The sequence below is a fragment of the Chiloscyllium plagiosum genome, chromosome 29 (assembly GCF_004010195.1).
Source record: "Chiloscyllium plagiosum isolate BGI_BamShark_2017 chromosome 29, ASM401019v2, whole genome shotgun sequence".
Taxonomy (NCBI): Eukaryota; Metazoa; Chordata; class Chondrichthyes; order Orectolobiformes; family Hemiscylliidae; genus Chiloscyllium; species Chiloscyllium plagiosum.
The window spans coordinates 22,606,434-22,629,418 of record NC_057738.1 but is presented as its reverse complement, the minus strand read 5'-3'; the positions used below and the strand labels follow the sequence as shown (position 1 = coordinate 22,629,418).

The window sequence follows — 22,985 nt, the reverse complement described above, 5'->3', positions numbered from 1 at the left end:
ATTGGTTGGTACATTGGCTGGTGCAACTATATTTGAACCCTCTCTTTGTTCTCGATCTTGGCAGAGCCCATAGATCTTCCCCTATGTCTAGATTTAGAAAGTTGATGATTCCATATGCTTGTTTTTAAAACAGCTTTTAGAACTTTTTCTGTTTCCTTCAAAAGATTTATCTCTCTGTTCCAGCAGTATCTCTGTTTATAATTATACCATTTAGTTTGCAATACTTCAATGTCAGAGCAATTGTTCCTGACTCAAATCTTGGAGACATTCATAATCACAAAAAGGAGTAGCTGAACTGGTAGTGAAAATGTTTAAATATAGCTTCCATTTATTAACTCATTTGTTAGTGCTGATATTGATGTTAGTGAATTCTCAGTCAGTTATTTTTATTTTTGGTTTATAGGTAGGCACTGTATTTATTTTTATTGATAATGGACAATATTGATACAGGAAAAGTCAGGAGACTGAGAAGTGGTGTCTCATTTGACGTTGTATGATGTTTTCCAACAATGTGAGAAATCAAACATTTCCCCACCTGAGCCATAACCTATAGGTTAGATTTTGACTGGTTTACTTCATATGTTAAGAACCTTTAATTATTTTCCAGGGATCTACAGGAACTGTTGGATTGAAAGGAGTAAAAGGAGAGCAAGGATTACCAGGGATCCCGGTTAGTAAGAGTTTTAAATGTGTCAACATATGATTGCACTGTCTAGTGGCTTTAGATTCAAAGTTGTATTTCTCAAAATTTCAGGACTGGTTCCCAAGGCATTTCAAGTCAAAGAAAGCAAATTTCCTGAGAGCTAGGAATTGTAGGATTAGTGGGTTAATGAGGCTTAGTTGCTGTCAAGAGTTGGCTAACAACTTATTAACCTATCCTTGATTATGTTGAGGTCTTTTTACCCTCCTTGAAATTACATGTTTGAGGGTGAGATTACTTTGATACATCGTAGTGACTGACCTGAGTACGATGGGCCAAATGATTATTTCTTGCCGAGAAAGTAAAGGACTTACACTTTAGAGCACCTTTTACTGTATTAAACATCACAAAACATGACAAAGGAAGTACAGATGTCGCAGAAGTACGGAGATAAATGGCCAAATACACTGTTTCAGGGAGGACAGATGGAGCACCGTCAACATGAGCAACGGTCCTCTGTCCTGTTTGTATTGTCAGCCTAGACATTCATGCTTTAGTTTCTGGAGTGGGGCTTGAACCCACAACCTCCTAATCAGCAAAAAGAGTGTTATCCAGCAAGTAGCTCACTAATATAAGTTGAGGCAATGAAAGTGAAAAGTTGTCACATCTTTGGGCTGGAAGGGCAGCTGTAATTGTGACATTTTTGCACCTGACCTGATTCCAGTTTCAAACAAACACATAGAATTCTGGAAAAACTCAGCAGGTCTGTGGAGAGAAAAACAGAGTTAACATTTTGAGTCCGGTAAGATTTGTCAGAACTGAAAGAAGAATGATACGTATTGAAAAGGCATTTATTTACAGCTCATTCAGAAGACCTGTTTTGTTTGGAGATCACTGGTGACATTCACTATCAAAGTATTTAAGAGTCGAAAAGTGTGGTGCTGGAAAAGCACAGTCAGCCAGCATCTGAGGAGCAGGAGAGTCGACGTTTTGGGCATTAGCCCTTCATCAAGAATGTGGAGGGGGAAGGGGCTAAGAAATAAATAGAGGGGTTGGGGCTGCGGTGAAGGTAGGTGGGAAGGAGGTAGGTAGATGCAGGTGGGAAGTGATTGTGATGGGTCAGTGGGGAGGGTGGAGCAGATAGGTGAGTAAGAAGTTAGACAGATAGGTCAGGTCAAGAGAGTGGTGCTGAGTTGAAAGGTTGGATCTGGGATGAGGTGGGGGAGGGGAGATTTGGAAACTGGTGAAGTCAATGTTGATGCTGTGTAGTTGAAGGGTCTTGAGGTGGAAGATGAGGCGTTCTTCCTCCACTTGGCAGGTGGCTTTGATTTGGTGGTGGAAGAGTGCCAGGAATTGCATGTACTTGGGAGAGTGTGAGGGGAAGTTGAAGTGGTCAGCCACAGGGCAGTGGGGTTTTTTTGGTGCGTGCGGACCAGAGATGTTCCCTGAACCGCTCTGCGAGTTGGCGCTTGGTTCCCTGATGTAGAGAAGACTACATCGAGAGCAATGGATGCAGTGAATGAGGATAAGAGTCAGTCAGTAATGAAGAGGCATACTGGGTATGAAATGTTAACTCCGTTTCTCTCTCCACAGATGCTGCTAGAACTCCTGAGTTTCTCCTGCATTTTCTGTGTTTATTTCAGACTTCTATTGACTTCATCCAAGAATAAAATCTGGCATAGTGTGAGACAGTTGTCTGATCCTTTCCGCCAAGCCGGAGATTCCCAAGTGTGAGAACAAAAATGTTCTTTTTATCAGCAGTAAATCTTTGATTGAAATTTATTTGTTGTTAACACCTACTTCCTTTTCAGATAACTGGTGAAGTTATTGGTCAAAGTATTTAAGTGTCACTAATTTCTTTTTGGATGGATGTGGAGAATTATGGAAAGAAAGAAAAAGAATCAGAAAGAACAGATGCTCTTTGTCATTTTAAAATGACAATGCTATGTTTACTCTAAGTTGACATCTGAAGTAATATTGTCCCAGAAGGCAGTGTTTTATTGGTTTTGGACAAAGATTCCTTGAAATAGTAGCTGACCTATTGGCAGACCTTCACTGAAAGGATCTGCCAGAAAGCACTTGTTAACAACATATTTTCTATCATGATAATGTGAATATTTACGACTTTTATGAACGTACTGACACATGAACTTGTAAATTAGGAACAGGAATAGGCCACTTGAGCTTTCTCTGTCAATTCACTAAGCTTAAAGCTGATCTGATGACTAGACATCCCAACCTGCCTTTCACCCCCTTGCTAAATAAGAATCTGTCTACTTCTGCTTTAACAATATTCAAACATTCTGCTTCCACCATCTTTTGTTGAAGTCTTCCAAATGCTCTCACCACTCTTTGTAAAAAATGGCGTCCTCATCTTTGTCTTAAATAGGCAACTCCATATTTTTGAACGGTTTTCCCGAGGTCTAGATTTCCCACATGAGGAAATCTCCTTTCTACATCGAGCTGTCAATACTCCTCAGCATGTTGCAGATCAATGCACCCACTCTTATTGCTGTAATCTCCAGGGGACACAAACTTAGCTTGTGCAACCTCACCTAAAAATGGATGATTGTCCAAAATAGACAACTACACATTTCCCCACATTATACTACATTTGCTAAATTTTTGCCTATTCGTTTAATTCAACTGTATGTCTTTTGTAACTTCTTTACAGTTTTGCTGTCTTAGCTATCTTGGTGTCATCGTTAAATTATCTATCCATCCTATCTTTGGTCCCTTTATCAAAGTCATTTATGGATATTGTTAAAAACTCGAGGACAGGGGACTGATCCCTATGGCACACCACATGTTACATCATGCCAATCAGAAAACAAAATAGCCATTTATGCCTACTAGGAGAAAGTGAGGACTGCAGATGCTGGAGATCAGAGTCAAGAGTATGGTGTTGGAAAAGCACAGCAGGTCTGGCAGCATCTGAGGAGCAGGACAATCGACGTTTCAGGCACAAGCCCTTCATCAGGAATGAGGCTTGTGGGTCAGGGGGCTGAGAGATAAATGGGAAGGGTGGGGCTGGGGACAAGGTAGCTGAGAATACGATAGGTAGATGAAGGTAGGGGAGAAGATGATAGGTTGGAGAGGAAGTTGGAGTACATAGATGGGAAGGATGATGGACAGATCAAGATGGCAGTGCCGAGTTGGAAGGTTGGGATTGGGATAAGGTGGGGTGAGGGGAAATGGGGAAACTGGTGAAATCCACATTAATCCCATGTGGTTTCAGGGTCTCAAAGCGGAAGATGAGACATTCCTCCTCCAGGTGCTACATCAGCACCATTCCCCATGTTTTCCTCTGCTACATCGATGACTCTATCGGCGCTACCTCATGTTCCCACGAGGAGGTTGAAGAGATCATCAACTTCACTAACACCATTCATCCCAACGTCAAATTCACTTGGACCATCTTGGACACCTCCCTCCCCTTCCTGGACCTCTCCATCTCCATCTCCATCTCCGGTGGCCAACTGACCACGGATATCGACTACAAACGCACTGACTCCCTCAGCTACCTGGACTACACCTCCTCCCGCCCTGCCCCTGTAAACATGCCATCCCTTATTCCCAATTCCTCTGCCTCACTGCATCTGTTCGTAGATGACCAGTTCCACCATAGAACATGCCAGATAGCCTTCTTCAAAGACCACATTTTCCCCTCCCATGTGGTTGATGATGTCCTCCAGCGCATCTCCTCCACTTCCCGTACCTCCCCCCTAGAATCACACCTGCCTCAATGCAACAAGGATGGAACCCAACGGTCCTCACCTTCTGCCCCCACCAACCTCAATATACATTGCATCATCCTCCACCAGTTCCACCACCTACAAGCAGACCCCACCATAGGGATATATTTCCCTCCCCACCCTGATTAGCATTTCGGAGAGACCATTCCCTCCACGACTCCCTTGTCGGATCCATGCCCCCCACCAGCCCACACCCCACTCCCGGCAACTTCCCCTGCCATTGCAATAAGTGCAAAACCTGCGCCCACACCTCTCTGCTCACATCCTTTGAAGGCCCCAAAGGATCATTCCACATCCAGCAGAAATTTACCTGTACTTCCATAAATGTCATCTACTGTATCTATTGCACCTGATGTAGTCTCCTGTACACTGGGGAGACAGGACAACTACTTCCAGATCTTTTCAGAGAACATATCTGGGACATCTGCACCAACCAATCCTACCACCCTGTGGCTGAACACTTTAACTCCCCCTCCCACTCTACCAAAATGTTGCTACCAATCCCATGAGCTTTTATTTTCCATAATAACTCTTTGATGTGACCCCTTATTAAATGTCTTCTGGAAATCTTAGTCTGTTAATTGCACAGTGCCCCTTTATCCATAGCACTTGTTACTTCTTCCAAGAGCTTCAATAAATTAGTCAAACATTATTTGCCATTGACGAAAACAATTTGGATATGTCTGATTACTTTTGAGTTTTTCTAAATGCCATTTCCAAATGCTGTAGCTTCTTTAATTAAGACATCTAATATTTTCCTGATAATAGATGTTAAGGGATTTAAACTGAAGAATTCTGTTTTCTGTGTCCCTTCTCTTAATAAAATGTTCCATTTACTTCTTTGTAATTGATGGAACCTTCTCTGAATCAAGTAAAATTTGGAAAATTAAGACCAACACATCAACTATCTCACCTGAATAAAAGCGAAATGCTGTGGATGCTGGGAAGCTGGAACAGTAGAGCATGCTGGAGAAATTCAGCATTTCTGACAGCATCTGTAGAGAGAGAGAGAAATAGAGTTAACATTTCGAGTGCAGTATGACTCTTCTTCTGAACTAGTCAATATCTCTTAACTAGTCAGCTAATTCTGAAGAAAAGCCATACCAGATCTGAAATATTATCTCTCTTTTTCTCCAATCGTTCATTCTGCCAGTCTAGTATGGCCTGCTCTTTGGTTGTCATTACAATGTGCTGTTAAGATCATAAGACTGCGACGTACAAGCTGAACTAGGCTCTTTGGCCCATCGAGTCTGCTCCGCCATTCCATGAGGTTAGTCTTATAATCTTCAACTCTTCTTTCTTGCCTTTTCCCATTACTCTTGGTTCCCTTACTAACTCAAAATTTGTCTTATCTTAACCTTAAATATATATACAACGATCCAACCTTTACAGCCCTTTGTGGTAAAGAGTTCTACAGATTCATTAACCTGCAATGGAAGAAATTCATCCTCATCTCTGTTCTAACTGGGTGACCCTTTACTCCGAGTATATGGTTTCTGTCACCAGGGGCAACAACGTCCCTGCATCTACCCTGTCAAGATCTCCAAGAATCCAGCTGGGACAGGAGTTTCTTTGATTTAGCAAAGAATCAAAATTATGATTCCTCGTCTCCTGGCTGTTTAACCTAAAACCCTTTTTATTTTGCTCATGCGGCTTGTTAGAATACTGGTCCCAGCATGGTTCCAGTTTAGGACATTGCAATGGTACAATCTCCACTTTCCCAGGCCCTGGTACCAGCACCTTATGATGTGGAACACACTTCTACCCTCCCAGACATGCATTTATTTCTGATCCTATTTGCCCAAAGCCAATTTGCACGTGGCTCAGGTAATAATCCAGAGATCATCACTTCAGAGTTTTGCTTCTTGATTCTTGCTGTTGCAGAAGTTCTTGCTTTGTCATTGGTACCTCGATGGACCATAACAATTGGATGCTCACCCTTTGGTTATTAGTTCCTGTCCAGCCCTAAGCAGGTGTCATGAACCCTAGCAGCGGCAATACAGTTTCAGCTCTTTGCTCTAGAGAACGGTGTCAACACTGTATTATCCTTCAGTCAATGATGATCCTTTTCCCTCCCCCCACCACCTGTGTGGTGCCACAGTCTGTTAACCATTCCAGCCCACAGCCCACATTCTAATCCCAACAAGTTGAAAGAACCTTAAACCTATTGAGCAGTTACAAAGGCTGAGACAGCTGTACTCCTGCCTTCTGGTTTCCTTTAGCTGCAGACACAATCCCTCAGTACCTGCACAGAAGATCCTATCCTAAGGCTTAATTGGAAGCACTAGCTTTCGGAGCATCACTCCTTCATCAAGTGGAGCTAGTGCTTCCAATTAAACCTGTTGGACTATAACCTGTGATTTTTAACTTTGTACACCCCAGTCCAACACCAGCATCTCCAAATCTAACCTAAGGAGTGTGACTACCTCCTGGTACCAAATAGCTAGATAACCCTCACTCTAATGTATTGCTTGTGTTGATGATCTGCAGCTTGTCCTTCAACTCAATGACTCTGAGCTGAACTCTTTGAACCACTTAACTGCAGGTTTGGATCATACAGGCAAATGGGCTCCAACATGCTGCAGCCGTGATATACCATCTGTCTTGGCATCCTTAATTTTTTATAATCAACTATTCTATTTTTATTCCAATTAACCTTGCGACCTTTCCCGTACAATGTAAACTTTTAGGATCAGAGTTTGGTTATAACCTCTTGTGAGGTTGATTTTTCCATTGTAGTAGAGCAAAAGGCAATTCTTACAGAGGAAATTAATTAGTTAAAAACAAAGCATTTCCTTCCTCTAAATCCTTACCCAAATCTCAGAACAGTGTTTAAAGTCACACTCAGTGCTAAGGTCACTGAGGGCTCTATATTCATATGCTCAACTTAGCTCAACCTCAACTACAAAAAGAAAAGGTTTAAGTCAATTTCTTTAATTTACATGGTCTTTTCCCTGGGACGGGGGAGTCCACAACTAGAGGCATAGGTTTAGGGTACCAGGGCAAAGCTTGAAAAGGGACCTAAGGGGCAACGTTTTCACACTGAGGGTGGTGCGTGTATGGACTGAGCTGCCAGAGAAAGTAGTGGAGGCTAGTACAATTTCAATATTTAAAAGGCATTCGGACAGGTATATGAATAGCAAGGGTTTAGAGGGATAAGATGGCAAATAGGTTAATTTAGGATATCTGGTCTGCATGGATGTGATAGACCAAAGGGTCTGTTTCCGTGCTGTACATCTCTATGACTTTATAACTAACTGAACTGATCTTCAGTGAAGAGTTACATTCCTTTGCTTAAGCCTGGATAAAATTAAAAAGGTAAGTAGCAGATCTCAGTTGAATGTGAAATGTAAAGACAATTAAATAACAGAATTAAGATAACTCTCACTCATCTGACCTCCTGCACTTTGTTCAAGATTGCACTCAATCTGCCTCAATCTGTAACTTCTAAATTTTTACTCTGTAGCCAGTAGTGGGGGAAAATGACAACAGGTCTCCCTAAGTACACTGCTCTTCTCTCAGTTCCCTTCAATACTACTGAGACCCCAGGCAAAAAAGTAATTATTTAATTGACAGGCCTGTTATTAAAAATGTACACTGCTGTTTCTGTCAAATGCAAATGGCCCAAATGATGGAATATTTGCAGAGTAGTGTCTAGCCCTTGCACAGTATGGAAATTGGTCATCACTAAAGGCACAAATGACAGTCTTTGCTAACCTCCCACACCCTTCTTGATTTATCTTTGACAAAATTGACCATTTCCAATGCTACATCTTTATTGGCTAGGTGGGAAGAACTTCCCTTACTTTGTTCCTTTCTTTGTAAGAGAATCATCTGCAACAGCTTCTCTTATTCTTGTGCCATTATCTCTGGAGTGCCTCAAATATCTCCCATTGGTGCCCTCTTCTTTCTCATCTAAAGGTTGATTCAATGCCATCAACTGAAAATGTGGCATCAGTTTGCACCTGTATGCTGAAGGCACTCAGCTAAACCACAAAACCATCTCACTCCTCCATTATTGTCATGTTATTAGACTACTCATCTGACATCTAACTCTGGATGAGCAGAAAATCACTGTGAAAATTGGGCAGACTGGAGCCATTTGTTTCCAGGCGCAATCTTCAATCCAAGCCCACTGACTTCATCCCTCAACGTGCCAAGTGTATGAGATGAACCTAGAATGTTCCTAAGCTTGTGTTACATTTGCCGTCAAGGTAACTTTGTGATCCCATAGACAAACCATCATCATTATGATGGCCTCTCTTCAGCGCCTTAACAACTCGAAGTTTGACCCTGCTGCAGCTCATCTGTTGTTTCCTTAGGCAGGGAGACAAGGACCCATGGGCACAGCCTTAAAATTAGAGGGTGCCAATTTAGAACGGAAATGAGGAGTCATTTCTTCAGCCAGAGAGTGGTGGGCCTGTGGAATTCATTGCCACGGAGCACAGTGGATTGATAAATTCTTGACCTCGTAAAGAATTAAGGGCTACAGGGAGTGTGCAGGTAACTGGAATTGAAATACCCATCAGCCATGATGGTGGAGTGGACTCGATGGGCCAAATGGCCTTGCTTCCACTCCTGTATCTTATGGTTTTATTGAATCTACTGAAACCCTCACTGATTCTTTTATCATTTTTAAACTTGCCGATTCCACCTTATTCCTGGACAGTGTCTCAATTTTAACCTTCTCTGTAGACTTCACATCATAGAAAACTCTGCCGCCCCTGTGCTAACTGGCACCGAGTCGAGCTCACTCATCACTCACTGAGCTACACTGGCAAAGCTACCATTTTAAAATGCTCATCCTTCTTTTCAAATTCCTCCATGTTCTTCCCCTTCCCTATTACCATAATCTCCTGACCTCCAATATACCTCTCCTTACCCTTTCAGTGCTGAGCTTAATTATTTCACCATTTGTCCAAGTTCTTAAGCTGCTAAGGCCTTCGGCATTGGAATTCTGTCCCTAGATCTCTCTCTGTTTAATCCTTTAAGATGCTCCTTTAAATCCAACCCTTTAACCAATTATTTTAGTAAATTGTCCCAATATGTCTTTGTGATTCAGTCTCACATTTCAATTTGATTATGTTCCTGTGAAGCACTTTGGGGTGTTTTGCCAAATGAAAGGTTTTATATAAATTCTAATTGTTGATGCCTGGTTGACCAACAGTTGATTTATTTTTCGCGTTATTTCCTTGTGTTTCAGGGTACACCCGGATTGCTTGGCTTCAGGGGTGCCAAAGGCAGCCAAGGGCTCCAAGGGCAAAGGGTATGTGGAACAATCTCGTAGGTGTTAATTGATACTTGGTAAAATGGAGCTTCTAAACAGGTCAACTGAAAAACTCAGAAGGAACAATTTCCCCTGAATCCAAACTCACCTTCTGACGTAGGTCACTTAACCAAATCTGAAGTAACAATCCCTTTTATGAGTTTTACGAATGGCTTTTTGTATTTACAAAGTACAGAGGGTCTCCAATTTGTGAACTTCCGAGTTATGAATGCTTGTATTTACGAACGTGATCCCATACAGGGGTGCAATTCTAAAGACACGATGTATAAAAAAATTCCTGTACTTGACAAACAACTGCTTTACGCTGTCTGGTATTGCATTCAGACTTGTGTACAATTCAACTAGTGAGCCTACATTCAGAATGGAACCAGTTTGCTGCAGAGGTACTGCCTTTAGTTGCTGCAGGCAAATGGATAGAACAGTTGCAATACTGCTGGCAGTCACAGGGGGTGCTAAGAGCATGGTAAGATTTGTGAACGGATAAACTAAATATGGAATTGGTGTGTGTTTACGATTTAATATAATGCCAATTGAGTTGCTTGTGCCCTCGAACGTCCAGCTAATTTTATCATAAACATGTTCAAGCTGGAAGTTTTCACTTTTCAAGCTTTAACATACTGACCTAAGTAGAATCTTGGATTCTTGAGTGTGTGTGTGTACATGACGTACTTAAAGCTGTCACATATTTTCTCGGGTATGTTGGTCTTAATTTTCAGAGTACTATTTATGTTCACAATGTAATATTTAATTTTTAGCTCAGATCAAAGTTCTAGAAGTTTTTCACAGATTCCCTCCTGTTGCTGATGTCATTATATTATAAACAAATAATAGATTTTCTCTGGCCTGTTTGACTCGGTCATTGTCATTTTCTCCTGAGTCAGATTGCAGATTCAAGACCCACCTCAGGACCTAAGTACATCAGAGTCAGAGATGAAACTGAGGCTGTCTGCCTAATGAGACTATTTGAAGAGAAACCAAGATTGACAAACGTGGCACATAATTACAAATTGCTACATAGTTGAATTATCGTGAAGCACTTTGAGTAGATTTTATGATATGCTATGTAAAAGCAAGTGCTTTGCATAGTTTCTGGTGAAGCTGTAAGTTTATTCAACCCACCACATTTGTTGGTGGACGTGCCGGCAAAACATCTCAATTATTGCTTACATGTCTCCACCAATTGTACCAAACTTCCTTATTTTCTTTTTTCCCCAAAATAGTTCACTCCATTTTGTTTATTTAATTGTTGTGATTTGAGCATGTCATCTAGGCTGCCATTTCAATGCAATTCTCAGGGCACTGTCACAGTGCTGACTTCAGGATGAAACATTAAACCAGGGCCATACCTGCTCATTTAGTTAAAGGTGTCCTGGACAATATTTATTCCTCAACCAATGCCACTAAAATAATTCATCTGATCGATTATCACATGGCCAATTGTGAGGAATTGTTGTGCAAAACTTGATTGGCATGTTTATGACGTTACAACAATGACTACACTTTGAAAATACTTCATTAACTGCAAAGGGCTTTTGGATATATTGAGGTCGTGAAAATTGTCACACACACATGGCAGTCTTTCTATAATTGTTAAAAGAACTTTAGTTAATCTAGCAATGTTTGTGAATCTGAATTATTTATTGCATAAATAGTACTAAACAATATTAGCAAGTAAAAATCATGTTGACAATTGTTCTTACTTGCCATTTATTGCCACTTTGAAATTGTCTGAAGGGTGTAACTGGAGATATGGGTGAGAAAGGAGAATCTGGAACAGTTGGACCTCGTGGACCACAGGTTGGTACAGTTTCTTATCAACAATAGGTTTGTGTTAACTGAGGTTCAGAGTTTGATAACATAGTGCTCTACAAAGAGAAAGCTGATTGAACATGGGGCAAAAGATCAGAATGATATATACATCGAGATGAGTTTGCACAATCTCCCCATGTTTGCATGGGTTACCTCTGGTGCTCTAGTTTGCTCTCTCAGTCCAAAAATGTGCAGATTAGGTGGACTGGCCCCATGCTAAAAATTGCCCCTTAGTGTCCAGGGTTGTGCAAGTTAGGTGATTTAGCCATGGTTCAATGAATGGGTCAAGGTGGGATCAGTGCAGACTTGATGGACCAAATGGTCGTTGTACACATATAGGGATTCAGTGATTCTATGATGTGTTACTTCAATTCTTGGACTGCATGGAATTCTTTTTTATTTCATAAATATGCATTATTCATAAAAAATATCTTTGTGTATGTGTGTGTATATATTCGGTTCTCTACAGTACCATATCAAGGAAACAAAAATTGGAATTTGACTCTATCCAAACAAATCAAAGTCATATCTTACATATTCAAGACTATATTTACATGCATTTGAGGCACTAGAAGGGTCCGATAACTGCCAGGAAATTGGCAAGGGAAATGATTGATCGATTTCTATTGTGCTGTTAGCTCAGTGCTTGGAGTGATTCTAGGACGTTATTAAGTCAGTTGTGGATTATGGATGGTTTGCGTATTGCTGTCTGAGTTACTGTGGTGCAGCTGATTGAAGCTGACTAAAAAAATGTAGTGTTGTCACTTACACATTAATAAACAGGAACTCCTTTTGAAAATGGACTCCTCTTTCAAGTTATGAATATTCAGGAAATTCCCAATATATATTATAAGTTATCAACTGCTCTTAGTGCAAAGGAGTTTCGAGAAAGTATTTGATTACTGAAGAAAACCATCAGTGAAGAATTGAGACAGTAAGTAGTAAAGAGATTTTACCTGCATGAGTACCATTGACTGCAGGTAGTCAGCTATGCCACAAGTACCCCAGTGAGGCTCACTCTCAAGGATTTTGTAATCTGCTTTAAATAGCTTCTTCAACCCAATCCTTAAATACATCATAATGATTCAGTGTGGCCTCCTGCATTTGCAGTGGGACTTGTAGACACCAGTTTAAGCCCAAGCCCCACCCAGTAGCTGTGAAGTCAGATAGAAGGTCTGAAAGCTCTCCACTTTACCCTCACTGATGCTTACTATGGACCAGCTGTGAAGTAAAAATTAAATTACGTGGATAGTGTAGGGTTGTTTGTTTTAACAAATGAAACTTCAAACACACAAAAAAAATGATATTGTAAAATTCAATTTCATTTCTAGAACAGAGAAAAAATGTAAGAAAATGTCACTGAACACAGGGAGGCAAATGCTAATTATAAATAGGTTGAACAGCTCAGGCAAGTAATGCTGAAGCTAAAGGCGATGTTTTGAAGAGTTTATAGATTTTGTGATTATGTCTTCACAGGATACAGAATAAACCATCATACTCTGCCTGACATTATGACTGTGCTTATATCTGAACCTACTGTGATCAGACCATGATATTGTTCTGTTGGAGGTTGTGGCACATTGGGAAATACCCTGGTCATCTGAGGGAGAGGTCTGAGTTCTAGTCCCACCCCAGGAATTGATTGTCAAGGAAGACGCATGTTAATTTGTAAATCATTGCAGCATGTGACAGGTGGTTATTATGGAAAAGATTCCTAAATTATGTTGACTGAAGTTATATTCCCTCCCATACTCAATTCATTTTGAAATTGCATAAAGCTCATGCATTTAATGTAATGAATTGGACCCTCTGGCATCAGTCTTCATCTACAATCTGCATGGACTCTTTTGGGACGGTCAATTGGCACATTTGGCTGGGTGGTCAGTTCAGATTATATTGGAACCAACAGCATGGTGTTTTACCCCGTTCCATCTGTGGTAGATTGGGGATCTTCCTCCTTGCCCTGTCCATTGTGGAGATTGTGATGATGCAGATCGGACCTGTCTGTAGGCAGTGAACTCAAGAGGAGGAATACTGAGTTGCAGTAATATTCACTTTCCTCCGGAATCTCACTGACCTGAATCTCAGTGATCCAGTCAGGATGAATCAAAGATAGTAAAAGCCCTGTTGTCCTGTCTGCATTTTATCACTGCCAGTAAATTAAGGAGGGTGACTCACTGTCAAGAATTGTTGCTGAGGTCCAGCAATTCAGCAGCCTCACTGTTCATGGTAGTCACTGCTGTGGCTGCATGAGCTGGAGGAAGAGGGCATATCAGTAGACAGGAGTCCGTGAGGCTGGTGAGTGGGATCCCAGGACACAGGGGTCAGCCAGGTAGGCTGGATGAAACAGAATGGTAATTGCTATAGGCCAATAATCCAACACCGTGAGGATGACCTTGCTTGCTGGTGTGCAGTTCCATTGGCTCAAGACTAGCCAAAAAGGGCAGCATGGTGGCTCAGTGGTTAGCACTGCTGCTTCACAGTGCTAGGAACCTGGGTTCGATTCCAACCTCAGGTAACTGTCTGCGTGGAGTTTGCACATTCTCCCCATGTCTGCCTGGGTTTCCTCCGGGTGGTCCAGTTTCCTCCCACAGTCCAAAGATGTGCAGGTTAGGTGAATTGGTCATGCTAAATTGCCCATAGTATTCAGGGATGTGTAGTTTAGGTACATTTGTCAAGGGTAAATATAGGATAATAGGGAGGGGAATGTGTCTGGGTGGGTTACTCTTCAGAGGGTTGGTGTGAACTTGTTGGGCCAAAAGGCCTGTTTCCACACTGTAGGGATTCTAGAAAAAAGGACCCCACCTATTTGCTGAAGCATGGGAAGGTCCCAGAATTTACCAGGTGGTGTTGCCACATGCCCTTGCTGCTTGTAAAATGTTGGTGGAGAAGAGTAGAAGTAGCCACCTGCCTGACTCCTCTGGGCTACTACAATGGCCCACCACCTTATTTGGGAAACTGGCAAAATAGAATGGCCCAGGAATGTGCCTGGCATGTAAGCGGACTCCTTTCCATGCCATTTTTGTAGCCTTCATGCCTCCTAACCCAATCCTCTCTGCTACACTCCATATTATAGCACACAACCAAAATTATCCCCAGTGAATTTTCACATCTTCTTAAAATACTCCAGATGGATTGGCAATCTCACTTCAAGAAGCAGAAAAGACAGAGACTTAGAATAGTTAGGAAGACAAGTTACTTGTTAGCTAGTGTTTATATGTATGTATGTCTGTGTGTAATAGACGTGGTACAAACATGAAGATTATGCATTCAGTGTTAAGATCATACTTGACTTGAGCCTGGAAGGGGAATCTGAAAAGAGCTCAATGCCATCAATTATAGTGGTCTTGACTTTCCATCCAGGCTTTCGAGAATGACTCAGGAAATGAAGATTGAGGTGTTTTGTTGCTTTCTGTACATGGTGAGCTAATTCCACAAGTTATGGATCCTTGGTAATGTGCATCACCAAAATGTTGCGCAAATGAATTTATTAATTAATCGCTTGAGGCACTGAGAAATTTAAAGATGTTGAAGGACGTGAATTCTGTTTGATGTCACACAGGGTTTGGATGGGTATGACGGCACTGGAAGGCCTGGATCAAAAGGACAAAAGGTGATGAGCAAAATTCAATAATTGCATGCTTTCACTATTCTATTACTCTCACAGTAAGTGGAGAGTTTATTTTTGCTTTTGATGCTCCCTATCCAGAGATTGTAACCAGAAACTTAGGCACATGTCTGCCCATATCTTTAGAACCTTTTGATCAAGGTTTTGACTACCTGACCTCCTACCTCCTCATTATTCAGAGGCAAATTTCGTGAAGTACCTTGTGACATCATTATAGGTGCCAGATAAATGGCATTCTTTTTGAAAAAAACACTTCAAATTTAAGCAGGAGCTAAGCTGTGATGATTACAATGCCAACGTCTGGAACAAAGATGTCTAATTTCTTCTCTCTTGTTATGATTCAAGGGAGTACAGGGACCCTCTGGTTATCCTGGTCAGCAGGTATTGGCTACATTTGTAAAAATATGTCCACATTTCCGCGATTGTTTTTCAATTAAAAGACATTAACAGTTATTTGTGTATGTTGTGTTCTGAAATTTTAGGGAGTAGATGGTCCTTCTGGAATCGAGGGCAGAAAAGGACCCAAAGGAATAAGAGGACGCAGGGTATGATATTTATTGAGTTCATTAAATATTTTGAACCTGTGGAACATCCATTCATGATTGAATAAGGTAATCTAGCTCTTCTGGCAAATAAAAGATCGTAGAAATTCCCCTCTCTTTGACAAACTTTACAAGTACTGAAGTTTACGGGAAACCCCGAATTTCAAAAGAAGTTGCATTTTATGGCGTATTGTGAAATATGAGACTACAGTGCATTGTTGACACCATTAGCTCAGAGTTTAGAGCTAGCAGTGGAAGCATATTGCTCACAGCTCAGGTTGAATAAGCTGCCTATTGGGTTTTAATAGGCTGGAGAGCACAGAGTTCTTCTTTTTCAGTGTTATTTTGAATTTGGTGTCGTCTATAGGGGACCCATAGAATGCGTGTACAAGGCAAGTAGCAGGATTTAACAATCATATTGTAGAATTCTTATAAATCACCGAGGAAGAAAGTCAAAGGTAGGAAATATAAAATACATTTAAATAATTGCAGAGAAAATCAGTTGGGTTTGGGGTACACACACACAGGATTAAGGGAAAAACTTGTATATAAAAGCACAAATGTTTAATGGCCAATTTTGTGGAGAAAGATCTGGATAATTAACTTTCTCCTGTTGGAATGAGACTCCACATTTTTTAAAGTTAATTTTTCAGATACAGGAATCTAGTTCATTAGTGAATATGACTTAGTTTGCTTTACACATCTCCGTTATTTCTCATTGAACAAGACTGAAGATTTTCATTGGTCTTCCATGTGCATGAACTGCAAACAGCTAGCATACAGGTACAGCAGTTAATAAGAGAGCAAATAGAATTACGGCCTTTATTGCCAAAGGAATCGAGTGTAAAATTAGGTAAGTGTTGCTACTACGCAAAACATTGGTGAGACTGTGTTTGGACTATTTCCTACAGATTTGGCCTCCCTTAACTGAGGGGGGATGTAATTGCATTGGAGACAGTTCAGAGAAAGTTACTAGATTAATCCCAGAGATTAAACAATTGTTTTATGAGGAGAGTTTGATCAGTTTAGGCCTGTACTTGCTCGAGTTTAGAAGTTTGAGAAGATATCTAATTGAGGTGTATAAAATGTGAAAGAGGATTGACAAAGCAGATATGGAGTGAATGTTTTCCTTGTGGGCCAATCTAGAATGAGAGGTCATAGGTTTAGGCTATGATTTAGCAGATTCAAGAGCATGATGAGGAGGAATTATCACTCTGAAGGGGGCCATGAATCTGTGAAATTCACTACCCCAGAATGCAGTGAATGCCACTGAATGCATTTAAGGTGGAGATCAACAGACAGACTTTTAGTTAGTATTGGGTTGAAGGGTTATGGAGAGCGGGCAGGGGAAATGAGTTGAGGCTGAGGTGAGATCAGTCATAAACATATTGAATGGCCTAGCAGGCTTGAGGGGCTGGAATTCCTGCTCTTAGTTCTTATGTGTGGTGTAATAATACTTAGTTAGGCTCTTGCTTTGGCAGTGATTTTCTGCGGAGATTTCATTATCATTGACAACAACATCCAGATTTCTATTTTAAAGGGCATTTATGGAAGCCAGAGTTGCCATCAGTTTTATCTAAAAATAGCAGCAAGTTCTGGCAGCCTCCCTGTTAGTGCGGCTTATTTGGGATTTTGATTCAAGGTGATCAGATTCTTCGCTTTTATTTATAATTTGGAGTTTTTAATTTATCTATTTTTGTTAGATTAATTTGATTTCAATTGATGACAGTTGGGGTAACTCAGTGCCATGCTGATTAGCTCTAGCAGAGTTGAACTGAGTAGCAATTCCAAGTATAGTTTGTTCTGATATAACATGACAGTTCCATTCCTGTGTGATCCTGGGTTATAGGAGAATCATGTAATAGCAGCACCATTTAAATCCAAGCGAACCGAGTCACGTTTTAGCCAATACAGGTAAGGAAATTTCGCATGCTACAAATAACAGTCTAAATTCTTCAATCGCGTTATAGTCAATTTGCGTTGAAGAAATGCACGTTATAGCAGAACTAACTGCAATAGTGTTGAGAGCTGTGTAACAGGTTATCATCAAACAACAAGAAAGAGTGAGAGCCATCCATAGGTGTCAATGAAATTGTATCACACTTTTAGGTGATGTTGTTTGGTTTTCCTCCTAGTTGAAAGTTTAAAGATAGAAGTTGAAATTTTAATGCAAGAATCCCATAATAATGAACTAGTTATCATTCACAGTAATGTCTAGGAAATGCTGTAAAACTCATCAAACAGTTGAGAGACTTGTTCCTTGTTGGCCACTTTGTATTAAATGCCTGAAGTTTGTGCTGAATTGAGGCTTTGCTGATCATACTTCCTGGAAATATAAGTCTACTTCTGAACTGTTGATGTCTATGTCAGTCATAACCAGATCCTTCCCTGCTCCAAAAGGTAATTCTGGCAGAATATGTCTGTTCACACTGATTGAGAGAAAGTGAGGACTGCAGATGCTGGAGATCAGAGTTGAAAGGTGTGGTGCTGGAAAAGCACAGCAGGTCAGGCAGCATGTGACGAGTAGGAGAGTCAATGCTTTAGGCATAAGCCCTTTATCAGGCTTATGCTTGAAACTTTGACTCTCCTGCTCCTTGGATGCTGCCTCACCTACTGTGCTTTTCCAGTGCCACACATTTTGACTCTGTCCATGCTGATTGTAAGCCCCAAGTGCTCAATTGCAGCACTTCTAAAATAATACAGCTTTCCCTTAGCAGATTAATATATTGTCAATTACAAAGGAGAGTGACTTACCTAGTTATGGCCAAGAACATAAACACAACACAACAAAACAACAATCCAGATTTTACAATCCAGTTTCACGTGGGTAACTGCAAAACATCCCCATTCTATTGCACAGTTTGTCCTTTTTATTAATCAACTTCTTTGGATGTGTTACAATACATCTTAAATGTTCAGTTCCTCAGTCACTGCTGAACAGTGCTATCAGTGTGGATCATCTCCAAGATGTATTACTGAAATTCAAAAAAGCTTTGATTCACCTTTGACAGCACTTTCCAAACCCATACTTTCTGCCACTTAGTAGCATATAGGCAACAAGCATATATGAGCATTATCACCTGCAAGTTCCCCTCTGAACCACAAATCATATTAATTTGGAAATATTTTTAAGTTGTTTGTTACTTCAACTAAACTTGCTGCTTCATTGCAAGATCAATATCATGGAACGTCCTCCCTAAAATCACTGTGGGGATAACTACACCACATTAAGTGCAATGGTCAAGGGAAACATTCACCACCACCATCTCAAAGCCAAAAAGGGATTGGCAGCATCAACATTCTTTGAAGGTATTTAAAAAAAAATTGCCATTGCCTTCGTGGATCTGAGCCATTTTTTCTCCTGGATTTTGCTTATTTAAGACCATGATCCTAAAGGACAAGCTTAAAGATGAAGCTGCTCAACATCATAGTATACTCCAAACCTCACAAAGATCATGAACAAATCTATTCCAGATCCAAAAGTTGGGCAAATTTAGCTGAACTATAATGAAAGGTCCTTCATTAATATATGAATTTAGAATATCCCAGCTTGCATTAGCCATTACATCCGCTAAATGTTTCAAGAAAATGAGATGTCTTCAGTGTTTCAAATGACTGTTACTTGATCTTTTCTGTTTGAGGGCGACTCTGGCCTTTCTGGTGATCCAGGAAACCCAGGAGAAACAGGATTTCCAGGAGTAAGGGTAAGGTGCCTAATAAACGTGGTTCTGTATTATCTCCAGTGATTGTTTTTTTTAACATACTGATGAACTTTTAACCTGAAGAAAACGTGGATTTGGGATGGTGGTGACTTAAAGTGTGAAGAGTAATTATCCTGAACTAAACTTGTTTCTGACGCACAAGGTCTAGTTTTAACTGCAGCTTGATGGTTGTCTCTGTAAGTATAATAATAACACTGTGAGACTTACAGTCATGATGTTTTCCAATGTTAGCTGCTGCTGACTAGGTTTTCAGGACATTGGGATACCCAGCAGCTTCACTGATCAGTTGAGGATTTGGTGGATTCCTAAGTTAAATGACTTTGGATCAAGCTACCTGACTGAGAAGCCTCCACAATCAGGCAACCTCCCTCTGGCCTTTCTCTCAAAAACATCGAACGCAAACATTAGTGTTCTGATTCCTTCAACCACAGGAGGTCTGACTGCTGTGCTGTCTACCTCAGGTTCTCAGGCCCTGGGATTGCAGTCCTTTATTTCAGTACTGTACTCCTTTGCTCATCGCGCAAAGCTTAGGAAGTGTACCCTACCAAGAAATATTTGAAGCTTATCGATAAAGAGAAGAGCAGCGTTAGTGAAATCTGTATGTGTTACAACAGAAATGACACAGGGGTGTGGAATGATTCTGCAGAATAATAAATTTTAACCACGTAGGAACATTGGAGACTTCCTTGAACTTATTCCGCTGTTCCATCAGGTCACAGCTGAATTGTATCTTAATTCACTTTGCCTGCCTTGATTTCATATCTTTTAAAAATCTTAGTCAAACAGAGACCTCTAACACAACGTATGCAATATCTGACTCAGAGTGAAATATCATGGGAGTAACAAATGAGAATTTTATTCTGGAAAGGAAAACCCTCTACTTGACTATGGCAAGATTAAAGTTTGGATGATTCATCACCATTCATGTTCACTTGATAGAATAACTTACCCTGAAGAATTTCATTGTAGGGTTACAGAGCATAACAGGCTGAATGCAACTTTAGTGACATTGAAATGCTGGAAAACAGGCTTGTCATAACTGCCACAATTAGCCACAGAGAAAATATTCTGCCAGCTAATGAATAGAGTCATCAAATTAATAGCAGGGGACAGAGAGGATTTTTTTTGTTGCATACTGTGGTCATGGGGCAATCGTCTATAAAATCCTTTATTAAACATCTTCACTCATTTGAATTCGTAGAAATTTAGCATTGTGGAAATCTTACTGAATGAGTTCATGAGAGATTATCTTGATAAAATAGCATCTGAGAAATCTTCACACAGTGAACTGGCAGCAGCAACGTTTATACAGTCTCAGTGTGAGAGAGTTAACATAATGCCAACAGCACCAGTTTTTCTTGAGGCCAACCTTGCCAATTGTTAGCAGAGAGATTTATTTTGCTGGGGTCTGTCTGATCATTTCATGAGCAGTGGTGTCATTTGAAACTTACTCCAAGCTTGAAATAATGCTTAAGCCCTGATGAGAGGGAATATGCATTCCAACATGAGCAACAACTTATATTTTTGTTTGCTTTTAATGTAACAACACCCCAAGATGCTTCACTGGTACAGTACTATATATATATATATTACAATAACCGCATAAGGAGATTTTTGATCAGATAATGATAAACTTGGTTAAAGAGGTAGGCTGTAAAGAATATCTTCAGTGAAGAAAGAATTCTGGAGTTTAGGCCATGTGTAACTGAAGGCACAGCTACCAAAGGTGGAGGATCTTAGCTAAACCACTGGGGCGGAATGGTGGCTCAGTGGTTAGCACTGTTGCCTCACAGCACCAGGGTCCCAGGTTCGATTCTAGCCTTGGGCGACTGTCTGTGTGGAGTTTGCACGTTCTCCCCGTGTCTGCGTGGGTTTCCTCCGGGTGCTCCGGTTTCCTCCCACAGTCCAAAGATGTGCAGGTCAGGTGAATTGGCCATGCTAAATTGCCCATAGTGTTAGGTGCATTAGTCAGAGGGGAAATGGGTCTGGGTAGGTTACTCTTCGGAGGGTAGGTGTGGACTGGTTGGGCCGAAGGGCCTGTTTCCACATTGTAGGGAATCTAATCTAATCTAATTTGAAATTAGTGAAGGTAGCTCAGAAGGTTGTAGGGTGAAATTCCAGAGATAGGGTGGAGTAAGATCTCAGATGGATATAAAAGGAAGGATGACAGTTTTAAAACTGAGATGGTGTTTCAGTTGAAGCTTCTGCCTGCCATTCTTAAAGGACTTCTGACTCATCCCAACTTTACTAAATTCCAGGCCACTGTATTCAGTGTATAGAGGAACCTTGTGCTGTGTGAGTTGTGAATAAAACAATGACTGAAAAGTATGTTGCTGGAAAAGCGCAGCAGGTCAGGCAGCATTGACGTTGATTCTCCTGCTCCTTGGATGCTGCCTGACCTGCTGCACTTTTCCAGCAACACATTTTTCAGCTCAGATCTCCAGCATCTGCAGTCTTCACTTTCTCCTAAATGAAACAATGACTGTATGATTAGCTCGCCCTAACTCTCAACCTCAAAGCTTGCTTTCTATGAGGTCTCCCAATTTGGAGCATTCTTCAATCACAACTGTCCACATTGATTATGTATGGAATGAGCTGCCAGAGGAAGTGGTGAAGTTGGTCCAATTATAGCATTTAAAGGCATCTGGATATGAATAGGCAAGGCTTAGATGGATATGGGCCAAATGCTGGCAAATGGGACAAGATTCTGGTCTCCCTCCTATTGAATGATGTTGTGAAACTTGAAAGGGTTCAGAAAAGGTTTACAAGGACGTTGCCAGGTTTGGAGGATTTGAGCTATAGGGAGAGGTTGAACAGGCTGGGGCTGTTTTCCCTGGAGTGTAGGAGGCTGAGGGGTGACCTTATAGAGGTTTATAGAATCATGAGGGACATGGATAGGAAAAATAGACAAAGTCTTTTCCCTGGTGTGGGAGAGTCCAGAACTAGAAGGCATAGGTTTAGGGTGAGAGGGGTAAGTTATAAAAGAGACCTAAGGGGCAACTTGTTCATGCAGAGAGTGGTACGTGTATGGAATGAGCTGCCAGAGGAAGTAGTGGAGGCTAATATGATTGCAAAATTTCAAAGGCATCTGGATGGGTATACGAATTGGAAGGGTTTGGAGGGATATTGGCCGGGTGCTGGCAGGTGGGAATAGATTGGGTTGGGATATCTGGTTGGCATGGACAAGTTGGACCCAAGGATCTGTTTCCGTGCTGTACATTTCTATGACTCGATGTGAAATCGCAATCCGCAAAACTGCTGAGGATTTTTCCATTTGCTTTGTCATTTCAGGGTTTCAAAGGGCCACCAGGGATCGTACCTATGAAAGTAAGTTATATCTGTGCATATGGTGATTTCATATCAACATAGAATTTAACATTAGTGACTAGAACTTGAATTCTCCGTTTTTGTTTTGCAGCCATGTGAACTTGTGTCATATGTTAGAGAAAAATGTTGTAAGTAGTTTGTTTCATCATTAAGTCACAATGATTTCCTCCACAACAGTTAGTTTTAATATGTTCTTGTAGCACATGATGATAACCATGACAATGATATCTGTGGAAGATGTACAGAACAATTAGTACATTGGAATTTGAGACTGC

At 40.9% G+C, this 22,985-nt stretch overlaps 1 protein-coding gene across 1 annotated transcript in view; it reads left to right on the top strand.

The window, feature by feature from the left end:
• LOC122564270 (collagen alpha-6(VI) chain-like) overlaps window positions 1-22,985 on the top strand; it is a 106,646-nt gene that overhangs the window by 70,655 nt on the left and 13,006 nt on the right. The window contains exons 24-32 of the mRNA XM_043718945.1: window positions 608-670; window positions 9,599-9,661; window positions 11,417-11,479; window positions 15,054-15,104; window positions 15,465-15,500; window positions 15,602-15,664; window positions 19,303-19,365; window positions 22,675-22,710; window positions 22,802-22,838. Of these exons, the coding sequence (XP_043574880.1) occupies window positions 608-670; window positions 9,599-9,661; window positions 11,417-11,479; window positions 15,054-15,104; window positions 15,465-15,500; window positions 15,602-15,664; window positions 19,303-19,365; window positions 22,675-22,710; window positions 22,802-22,838 (475 nt within the window). The remainder of the gene's footprint in view (window positions 1-607; window positions 671-9,598; window positions 9,662-11,416; window positions 11,480-15,053; window positions 15,105-15,464; window positions 15,501-15,601; window positions 15,665-19,302; window positions 19,366-22,674; window positions 22,711-22,801; window positions 22,839-22,985) is intronic.